This window comes from Lathyrus oleraceus, chromosome 2 (genome assembly GCF_024323335.1).
Source record: "Lathyrus oleraceus cultivar Zhongwan6 chromosome 2, CAAS_Psat_ZW6_1.0, whole genome shotgun sequence".
Lineage (NCBI taxonomy): Eukaryota > Viridiplantae > Streptophyta > Magnoliopsida > Fabales > Fabaceae > Lathyrus > Lathyrus oleraceus.
Window position 1 is genome coordinate 437,070,874 of NC_066580.1, and position 11,311 is coordinate 437,082,184.

The following is an 11,311-nucleotide window of genomic DNA, read 5'->3' on the forward strand; positions in this document are numbered from 1 at the left end:
CTCGACTCTACATCTAGGGTCCATAGTGGTTTCAGGTCGAAGGGTGATATACATCACTATCACCATGAGAATAACTTATGACACTTTGCATAACATTCTATATAGTATTCTCATAGCGGGTCAACCCAATATAAATATTACTCCTAATATTCATACCCATGTTTAAGACATGATAACTCATTATCCATGATCCATGAGATGTGATCATCAGTCTATATACATAATAGTCTTAATGCTTTAATGTTATCCCATTTCAGAACAAAGCTCGACTACGGATACTTTAAGAATAGTATCCTTATGTTTAATGGGATCTCATGATTAAGTCACACTTGATACATTAAACGGACTAGCTATTCTAGGGACTTTATTAAACAAACATAATAAAGAAAAAGCTTGTTATTATTAATAAATAATTCGATACAAGTACCAAAAGTATTGGCCTCTAGGGCTTACACCAACAAAAATAACACCCCAATCACAATGTTACGAACCATCAATAAATATCTCTCATCAAGCCTAGCTCTAATCAGGCGCATGTGCCTACAGGCGGGAAGATCAAGGAAATGGGTTGGTGAAGGCTCCAGAAACGCAAGTTCAGTATGCAGACCCAAGGCACAAGCTATGGAGGTAATCAACCCTCCAACAGAAATAGGGCCCTTTGAAGCAGTGCAAACGGCCTTCATACGGGATATCATAAAGGGTGCCGAATTAACCGTGTGGGTTCAAAAACAACATGAATGTAAAACAACTCTTTTGCATTAATTTTATTAGTAATCTCTCGGCCAAAAATAGTGATTGCCAATATTTGGCAGAAATAGCGGATGGTTGCGTTATGAATGCGAGTTGCAAGATTACCCTTAAATATATCAGTAGGAGGACCCGTTAATTGTTCCCATAATTCCCCTACATTATGCACCTAATCAGTTTCTAACGGTGCTTCATAAATAACACCCTCTCCATAAGAGAATTGCAAAATTTCAGCAAGTTGATCAATGGTAAACTCATATTCCCTATTAAACATATGAAACTTAACGGTGCATGTTGTGCTAGCAGAGCCAACCCATGTATTGTAGTGAAGTGAGCTTAGAAACTTAAGTGTGAGCCTAACATGGGTAGGGTCTTTTTGTGAGAAAAAATGTGACAACCCTAGTTTATCCAGCATCCAGTGTACACTATCAAACAATCCTAAAACATGTCAGCAAGAATCATCAACGTACTTGGTCGGAACAATTTTTCGGTTCAGAAGAGCTTCGTATTTCTTCCACTATTTTTTGCCATCTCTTCCTTCCTGAAACATAATGCCCTTGAACTCATCATTACCCTCTTGTGCCATTGTTGAAAACTTGAAAATAGAGTAGAATTTGGTGTGGGGAAGGTTCGTGTAATTTGAATATGGTGGAAGTGAGAATGATGGATTTGAGTTTAAATAGGAGTGGAAGAGTGAATGATTTTAGGGGTTTTAGGGAAAAAGAGAGAATAAATTTGAGTGGGTGTAGTGAAGGAGTGAATGAGGGTGTTTAGAAGTTGAGACCATTGAGTTTGAAAGGAAAAAAGGGGTTTAAAGCAGACTTTTGCACGTCTGGACTACATGGCGAACGCCATGAGGTGTGTGGAAAACGCCATGCACCTAAGACTTGGGATTTTCGCAGGTGAAGGTTGTGGCTAACGCCAAGGGTGTGTGGCGAATGCCATGCACTTTTTAGAGCGTTTTTTGTTGACCTTTTTGCGCTTTTTGAATGTTTTTGGTCCTACATCATGATTAGTAGTGCAGAATTTTGGAAAACTTAAAGAATTGAAATGGAAAATAAACAAATATAGCAAAATTCGAAGTTAGAAATTATAAAGAAAATATTCAAATTAAATCGAATAAATAATAAAAATTTCGTGGGTTGGCTCCCACGCAACACTTTGTTTAACGTCGATAGCTCGACATTTGAAATGGAAACACGATTAACTAATAAGAAAAACGTAAAGAAATAGGAAAAAAACTTTAATGAAAAATTGAAAGCTTTCAACAAAATGGGAAACTATTTTCTCCCCACACTTAAACTCAACATTGACCTCAATGTTTTTGTGAAAATGGGAAAGAGGAAATAATAAAATCGTGGGTGATTCACGTGTCACGATGTCTGGCTTGTTGACCCAAATATCTCCGTAAAGAAAATACTTCTTGGAACAGGTGGTCCATTTGCTCAGTCGCTATATCAGATTGATCTTGTATTGATTGTCGAAGAACTCTGACTTCTCGTCGAAGGTTGTTGAGCTCATAGTCAACATTATGCCCATTTAGTGGACCTGCATAAGAAGATGAAGAATATGAAGAAAAAATATCTGATGGGGGAGTTGAGTGGTATTCAGGAGAGGGAAGAGTCTTAGGTGGTGTTGGCATCTCTCCTTGATCTTCTAATCAGCATATCCAGTTCTCATGGTTATGGACACTCGCTCTTTCAGGATTCTAGATGACAAAATGATGGATAACCTCACTAGCAATTAGTATCTTGAATTCATTTGGGCCATCTTTCCTCACTAAACTTTTATTTAAACAGTGCTCAATATCTATCAAGTTGTGACCGCAGATAGAAACTAAGTGTGTTATTTAGTTGCGAAAGCCTAAAGTTAAGGTTATGTGGGTGACTGTCTCGCCTACAAGAATATATCCTCTATTTGAATTAGCAATTTTATCTAAACTGACAAGCAAGAAGGCTGTCGAATTTATGGGGTGAGACTGGAAAACACTGAATATGATGAATAATTCTTCTTTAGTAACTAATTCCATGTTTTCACACCTTCCAAAGATTGTCTGAGCTAAAACCATTGGGAAATACCTAATGGTTGAGTTATGGATGGTGGTAAGCCTTTATTCTGTCCTAGTCCTCAATGCGGGTTGTAATGGAAAGAACTTAGAAACTATAGGGTGAGGTTCTGGTAAGTTGGATATTTGGCAACTGAGAATTGATCCTAGCTGATCTGGTTAAACATGTATCTGACACTATCTCTGAGTCCTAATGTGGCTACGCATCGAAAATCTGGATAACGGGTCGGAGAGATGGTCCGTTGAGATAAGACTTCATAGCGCCTTCTCTGGGCATCTCCCTTGAAAGCTATTCCGATGTTGCCAACGTGTTGCATTCTCAAATAATTTGTTAGTGGATAAATTTGTGCTAAGGAGAATGTATGTGTCATGAAAAGATTAAATTATGAATAAAGTTAGTGAAATGTTCAACAAGGTTTAAATTTCTCCGTTTATTTATTTTGGATAAGGAAGAAAGAAAAGAAATATGTGGGTTGCCTCCCACGCAACCTCTTTGTTCTACGTCGTTAACTCGACGTGCTTTTATGCTCACCCCTCGGGTGAACTAGCAGGTGGCTCATCCAATTTTCAACTAGCATAGTGATCTATTTCTTCATCATTGTGATAATGCTTGGGCCTCTTCTCGTTTACTATAAACGGTCTTGTTGACTTACTCCATATTTTGAATGCTCCAAATTGCATAACTTTTACTACTTCAAACGGTCCCGACCATCAGGAACGAAGCATTCCTGGAAATAACCTTAATCTGGAGTTGAAAAGGAGTACTAGCTCTTCTATTGATAAATCTCGCCTAGTGATGCCCTTATCGTGCCATCTTTTAGTTCTCTTTTTATATATCTGAGCACTTTCATAGGCATTTGACCTTAGTTCTTCTACTTTATGAATATCTAATATCACCGTTCCAGCGGCGACTTTGTAATCCGTGTTTAGGGTCTTTACGACCCAATAGGCTTTATGTTCCAGCTCGATCAGTAGATGACATGACTTTCCATACACAAGCTTGAATGGTGTAGTCCCTATAGGCATCTTATAGGTCGTCCTATATGCCCACAATGCTTCATTTAGCTTTGCTAACCAATCCTTTCTAGAGGTTACAATAGTCTTTTCTAGAATCTTTTTTATCTCTCTGTTAGAAACCTCTATTTCCCCACTTGTCTAGGGGGTGATAAGGTGTAGCTACTCGATGTCTTACCCTATACTTGTGTATGAACTTCTCAAATATCTTAGATATGAAATGTGATCCTCCATCACTTATTACCAACCTAGAGACTCCAAATCTGGGGGGAATTTTGTTTCTAAACATTTTGATAACTACTTATGCATCATTTGTTGGAGATGTAATGACCTCTATCCATTTGGATACATAATTAACAACTACGAGTACCTATTTATTTCTCATTGAAGATGGATGAAGCTAGCGGGAATATACCCGAACGCATCGCACGCTCGAAGATATAACAGAGTCGCCGCCGAACTTTATTTATCCCAAAAGAGAGAAGGAAAAATATCGATAAAACCCAAGGGAAAAGAGAAACGGGTAAGAAAGTCGGTTATGCAAGGGGAATGTATTAGCACCCTTCACATTCATGGTATTCTATGTGAACCGTTTTGATTGCTCTTTGCTTGGATGTGTGTTACTATCTTCGTGTACCTGCAAAACAGAAAATGGGTTAGGAAAATAGTACTCGAGGAGGATTGGGGTCCTCATGCCTACGTATTCTCATAGTGCAATGAAAAAGTCAGAGTCTCGTAGTTCGTGGAACCAGAAAAAGAAATGGGAGAAAAAAAAATATTCGCTAAATGATTCGCATCCTCGTGCCTACGCATCCTCATAATACAATAAAAAAGTCAGAGTTTCGTAGTTCGAAGAGTTTTGTAGTTCGGAGGATTAAGATTGAAAGAAAGATATGACCGGGAGTGGTATTTAATTCCGTAAGATTTAATTAATTTCATAAATTAGTCCGGACTGAATAAATTTTTTTAATGGTATATTGTTATATTTGTACATTCTAAAAATAAAAAATAAATCAATGAATTAAAAATTTTGATTTTATTAATTGCACTTTATAAATACTACAACCTTAGTTTTACATCATAATAATCAGACTTACTAAAGTAACAGTAACCCAGTTTAGTAAACAAAATTAAATTGGACTACATCACAATATGAATAACATTAAATTGGACTACATCACAATATGAATAACATTAAATTGGACTACATCACAATATGAATAGCATTAACTCACCTACCTATATGATATATGCAATGCATCTGTATGTGATTAATATGTTATTTCTCACCCAAAAAAAGTATCAGTAAAAATATCAATGAATAAGATATTAAAGTTTTTATTCAAAATAAAAATAATTACATGACGTGTTTTTCTTATTTTTTATTTATAAGGATGATAACGTGTCTTTCTTATTTTTATTTATAATGATGATAAACGTGTTTTTTTATGTTTTATTTATAATGATGGTAACGTGTCATTTTTAATCCAGAGAAAGAATAAACAGTGACGGTGGATATTTTTGTCCTCGACATCGGAACCCTTAATTAAGAAGAAAAAAAAAACTCGGTTTCACGAAATACAACCATGACAAGTAGATTTACACGCATATACTGTATATATACGCGTCGAATACTGCTGATACATCAGAAGCTCAAGATCAAAGCAATTATATACTTAAAAAAATTCAAGAGACTTAGCTATCATATCAAGCTGCTTTGTTTATTTGATTCAATTATTGTTATATAAGTGAATGGGTCAATGCGCATCATCGCGTAGAAAAATTCACCGCAAAGAGTTCAGTGATGGTGGAGGATCTGTGGATTCACAAAGGCATGGATGCTTTGCTATGGTAAAGGAGCAGAAGTCCAGATTCTATATTGTTAGAAGATGTATAATGATGCTTATTTGTTGGCATAAATATGATCATGAATATTGAGATTCTTGTAATCATTAATAATCTTCTTTCTGTTTCTTTCATTTTAGTTTTGATCTATTGAAGTTGGTAACTGTAGAAGCCAGATATTCTTTTCATAATTTCATTCAATGATCATCGTGTCAAAGATTGCAAACATACTCAACTGTGTTGCAATTCTCAAGTATCAGTGGAAGTAATAATCTTCCACAGGTTTTAGGCCTTAATACATTTGATTATATATACAAACTAAGGTTAAGGACTCTAATTCACAGCTGTACAACACACAATTTTGCTTCATTTCTGTAACTTATACTTCAATATATTCCTCTTGAAAAATTATCAGGAAAAGATAATCTTACGTTCCTCTTCAGAACTTACCCTTCATCGCCACCTGAAAATTTTCAACACATAATTAGACAACTATACAGTGGAATCAAGTAGATATGGAATTTTGTTTACTGATTTTTTTGAAGTCAAATTGCAACTATTGAAGTGGCTAGAACAATTTCGGATATACCTAATTAGTGCTCCTGAGATGATTTGCGAATATTTTCAAGCTTGTCTCTCCATATAGCTGCAAAAGTCAATAAACAAGCTTAGGTTTGAAACCGCCAAGATTTAGGTATTCCAGCTTGCAGAAGGCAACAAATTATGATCATAATACTCAGAAATGTGTAAAATATTAAATAATACAGCCATCCCCATATGATGTTTTACCTGCGTCTTTGAATCTTTCATGTTTGATGGCTAAATGCATATTATGCATCATACTTAGTTCTTGAGCTACCGAATCTGGACCATCTATGGGACTGTAGCAAATGAATGAAGTTGGGCTAAAATGATATACTAATAATCTAAAGGAGGAAACTTGCACATAGGATATATGACAAAGTAAGACATTCTAACTATGCAATACCTGTCAAGTAGTACATCATAAATAGTCTTTTTATTTTGCACTCTTCCCATTCCATAGCCGAGTCTTATAGCATCTGTGAAAACAATTTCTTTACTTACATATATTGGAGCCTGCACAAATCAAATATAAAATCATAGGGTTTGTCTAACTTCGTGGCGCAAAATCCATATTGCTAGGATTTCTAAATAAGAAGACTTATGTTATAGTCTTCAGAGATTCCTCCTTCAAAATTAAAAACTTAACAAATTTTAGCAGGGTTAACATAGAATTCATACCTTGCATCTATTTGCAACATTAATGGCATCTGAGGGACGTAAATCCACACTAATAATATCACTTTTCCCTGGCTGAAGGAATTACAAACTTTGATGAGCACTTTTATAAATGAAAAAGCATAACATGAAGGCATTTATCATTTCAAATTTAAAAGTTGTTAATACCCGACTAAGGTACAATCTAGCAAAGTAAGTACTGACTACTCTCTCTGTAATTCTCACCATTACCACCTGAAAGAGTAAAATGAGGGAAAGACATCTTAATTAATTATTTGAAACCCAATATAATGCTATTGCTTTAAAACTTCAGAACAAGAATAAAGACGGGAAGGCTGCTAAAGTGAAATTATTTACAAGTGGATCTAAATATCTTCATTCAAATTGTACTTTTTTTTTAAACCAATACTTCCTTTCATTTTAGTATGGTACTTCTCAAATGCAAACATGCAATAGACACCGATGCTATGATCTCACACAATTTCCTTGACGGGAATTAACGGTGCAATTAGACCAAATAAAGGACATTCATTATTGAGTACTAATATATAACATGTTTTGATTTATTCAAGGACATAGTAGATGCGTAAATTATGATTTGGCCATGGGTGTTGAATATTGAAATGAGAGATTATAGCTTTCTTTAAGAGGTTCTCATCATAAAGATAGCATTTCTTTGTTGAGAAGAATTCATAAAAATCAAAAGTTCCAAGAATATGGTATAATAATATAGTGAAATACTTTTTGTTGCTGCTATATGCATAAATATTACTGCCTAAACAAAGGATATTAACAGAACACATACACACAAACGCACAAAAAAACAAAAATGAGGTCATTGAATGAATATCCATTGGTATCAATAAAAAATGGAAAATGCTTAGCTCCATACTTCATGGTCTAGTCTTTCAACTAGATTTTTCACAAACTCGAACTGGTCCGGAAAATCCTGCAATATCACCACTGTTTCATAAGAATCGATCACAAAAAAACAAAAAATCTCAAGTCCACAAACCTTGCGATACAAGTAAGAAAATTACCCCACTTTCTTGTTCAACTTCAGCATCTATAAGCTTTTCAATAGCAATCTTTCCTGCATCAACAAAGAATCAAAGTTAACCAAACAAAAAACTTCTAATAACAACCAAGAAAGGAATAACTCAAATTATTGAACACACACATTTACATCATTGAAAATTGAAACATGTCATATCATAGCATATGCATACCTACAGCAATGGGCAGAACATAGTCTCCATCACAAGAAATCTTGAGAAAAATTGTGGGATTCTGAAAACGCTGTAGAACATCTTGTCTGAACAAACTATTATCCATTCTTGAACTATGTTGTGGAAATGATAACTTGGGTGATTTCAATTGTAACTCATCTTGAAAACGGTGTCTCCACATACCATAGTGTGTAATTGTTTCTGCGCTAGTTTAAGTAATTTAAAATTTCAGCGATTCATACACATGATGGATAGTTACCTAAATGATCAAAAGAACCACAGTTACTATAATACACACACTACTGTAACATCATTTCCAAAAACTTTCACAAAAATAAATTAAAATGGAAACTATATGCTAAAAAATGCTTCATTGTATATATTTATTTGTTAATTTATGAATTTATGAATTCATGGTGAACAGTGTAATATGACCTAAAAAGAAAGAGGGGGAATAGTGAGGAAGAAAGAGGACCTGAGAGAAGGAGGGAAGCTTCGAGAAAATCGGTGTCGTGGTTGTGGTGGTGGTGATCGCCGAAACTGGATCTGCTGAGAGATGAATTACAAGAAATGAGGAAGGATTTGGGTTTAGGGAAACGACGAGAACGGAGGAGAGGGAGGTGAATGGGAGAGAAATAGAAGGAGATGGAGTGAGGGAGGGAGCGGGAGGTGGCGGCATTTGTGTGATCGGCGGTGAGGGAGGTGGCGCCGGTGATTGGTTGGACGCAGAGACGAGATCCGATCATTTTGTAGAATGAAGCTCAGAAGAAGATGAAGATCTGAGAAAGGTTGGTGATTGATTTGATTAATATATGAAATGTAAATGATGAGAACGCCAGAAAGAGAGATTAATGTTTTTCTTCTTTTAAAAAAATGCTTATAATATTTTTTTTATGAAGGTTTAGTATATAGTAATATTTTATCATTCTTGGCATGAAATGAATGACCAATTGATTCTTTTATATATAGTATTAAAAAATGCATATGCGACGGTCTCGGTTAGACTATGCGTCGTGGTGCATGATATATATATATATATATATATATATATATATATATATATATATATATATATATATATATATATATATATATATATATATATATATATATATATATATATATAAATGAAAAATGATTATTAATATTATGATATAAAGTTAAAATACATAGCAATTGACAAGAAAATCAATTATCCGTCCGATTGAAATGACCCTCTGTTCAACATCGTAGTGCGTTAGTCTGCCTTCGAGGTATCCCACGATTTCCCTGAGGTGTTTGGGGTCTTTGAGCTGACATGATGCACTGATGGATCGTGTGAAGGTCTAGCGGTATTTGATAAATTTGTCATCATTTCTCCCCAATAGTTGGGGGTGTTGCCACCAACGGCGCTGCCGTAATTGAGTTCAGTGCCTATGTTATCGTAGTTGGATGATTTGTGGACGGTATGGTTGCTCGAATTTAGGAATTGAATCGTTTTGGAAACAAAGTAATGATTCATGTGGTGTAATAAAGTTAAACAATGGTTGGACGTTGTGGCGATGTGATGTTTGGGTGTTCATAAGTGGGGAGGCTATGATGAGATGAGGTTGAATCGTATGAATCATCTGGGTTATAGGCAGATGTGGTGACTCTGTATGGTTGTTGGTGGTTAGGGTTTGGTTCCTGGTTTTGAGTTTGGGTGTGTGGCATGAATTGGTTGTGAAGTTGGGTGTTGGATGTATATGGTAGGGTGATGGTGTGAGGTTGGTCATTGGATTTGGATGGGTTGATATTGTTCTTAGGCGGGGATTTGTTGTTGGGCATTTGACGACGAAGCTCGTTGGTGTGGATCAATCAAATACTTTGGCTCAAACACAAACTGTGACGTTGTAACCGACCTAAACCATGCCATATATTGTTAAGTTGGTATAGCACTATGTATGATTGATTCATTTAAGATGTGTTGTCGTTGATTCCTCCAATGATGACACATCTCTTTTGCGAAGTCTCTCCAATCGGAATAATCCTATTGGTCATCGACTCTTTGTTGATGCCAATCTTCCAAACACGTCGGAGGTTCTGGAATTGTTGTTGCATGTCGAAATGCAATTTTACACGATCACTCTGGTGCATCTCCATAGTAGTGAACCAAATGATTGGTGTTTTTGTTGTCCAAACTACAAGATCGTCATGGTTAACTTAATGATCAAGACCCAGATACAACCTCCAGATATATTGTATAAGAATTTGACATGATTGAAGGATATTTAATTGGATAATTTTTTAAAATCAAAAGTAGTTATTTAGTAGTAATGCATCTTACAAAAATGTCTTCATCACCACATTACATGATCAATGTCCATACCGATGGTGAAATATTTGAGTGTCAGTTATTCGGTTTTTCTTTTCGTAACACAGAAGTAACTCGGTTTACAATAAATAGACGATCAATTTTTTCACATTTGAAATAAAGAATAGAAAATAAATTGCAGTGTAGTCCGGTGGAGACAAATCATCTACAAAAATCCGATGTTTTTTGCAGGCAACCAAGTAAAGTTTTATCAGTTAAATATTCGAGATGATGATGATGTTCACCATATGTTTCTCAGTCATGAACAATCTTGGTTCAATGATATTGAGTTATATATTAACACAACAAAATCAATTATCTCAGTTCGTTGATCTGTCACAAGTGTTTTGTGAAATTGATGACGACGAACAAGCTGAAGTCGATGCTGTTGACGAGGAAGAAGAAGAAGATGAGTTATTGGTTGATGAAATGGTGAACGATGAAACTGTCGACCACCAGCAAGAGTCATTACCAGCTAGTCATGTATATTGTCCACCTCAACACATGACAAGCTTGAACTTATGTGCAGATGAACATTCGTCAGATATATTTTACAATCCTTATGTGAAAATTCAAGGTTCATTGAAAGAAGGAGACAAATTTCGCACAAAAGAAGACTGTGTCAGGGCCATTAAAAAGTATCACATGAAATTATCAGCCGATTATAAGGTTGATCGAACTAATACAACGAGGTATAAGATTTATTATCGAAATGATCTCTGTTTGTTCAGGTTGTCAGCATCTTACCAGAAGAGAAGTGATTCTTGGGAGATAGGTTATATGGGTCCAGTTCACACATGCTTAATCACGAGTCCAATG

At 35.4% G+C, this 11,311-nt stretch overlaps 2 protein-coding genes across 3 annotated transcripts; one reads left to right on the top strand and one right to left on the bottom strand.

Annotated features, from left to right (window-relative positions):
- Positions 1–5,396: 5,396 nt before the first annotated feature.
- On the top strand, positions 5,397–5,846 carry LOC127120083 (small polypeptide DEVIL 17). The gene has a single exon (XM_051050461.1). The coding sequence runs from the start codon at positions 5,579–5,581 to the stop codon at positions 5,762–5,764; it is 186 nt and encodes a 61-aa protein (XP_050906418.1). The 5' UTR covers positions 5,397–5,578; the 3' UTR covers positions 5,765–5,846.
- On the bottom strand, positions 5,838–9,157 carry LOC127120082 (bifunctional nuclease 2). 2 transcript variants are annotated; one of them, XM_051050459.1, is made up of 10 exons: positions 8,636–9,157; positions 8,161–8,361; positions 7,972–8,024; positions 7,824–7,880; positions 7,100–7,165; positions 6,935–7,006; positions 6,660–6,769; positions 6,461–6,552; positions 6,261–6,317; positions 5,838–6,134 (listed from the first exon to the last, which is right to left on the bottom strand). In XM_051050459.1, the coding sequence occupies exons 1-9, from the start codon at positions 8,904–8,906 to the stop codon at positions 6,265–6,267; spliced, it is 975 nt and encodes a 324-aa protein (XP_050906416.1). In that variant the 5' UTR covers positions 8,907–9,157; the 3' UTR covers positions 5,838–6,134; positions 6,261–6,264. The 2 variants fall into 2 exon arrangements, with proteins under 2 accessions (XP_050906416.1, XP_050906417.1); XM_051050460.1 differs by lacking the exon at positions 6,461–6,552.
- Positions 9,158–11,311: the final 2,154 nt, after the last annotated feature.

Coding starts and splice junctions, on each gene's coding strand:
- LOC127120083 (XM_051050461.1), top strand. CDS start 5,579: ATGGGTCAATGCGCATCATCGCGTAGAAAAATTCACCGCAAAGAGTTC.
- LOC127120082 (XM_051050459.1), bottom strand. CDS start 8,906: ATGATCGGATCTCGTCTCTGCGTCCAACCAATCACCGGCGCCACCTCC. Junction 8,362..8,635: donor AGCTTCCCTCCTTCTCTCAG/GTCCTCTTTCTT, acceptor AAACTAGCGCAG/AAACAATTACACACTATGGT. Junction 7,007..7,099: donor CTAGATTGTACCTTAGTCGG/GTATTAACAACT, acceptor TAATTCCTTCAG/CCAGGGAAAAGTGATATTAT.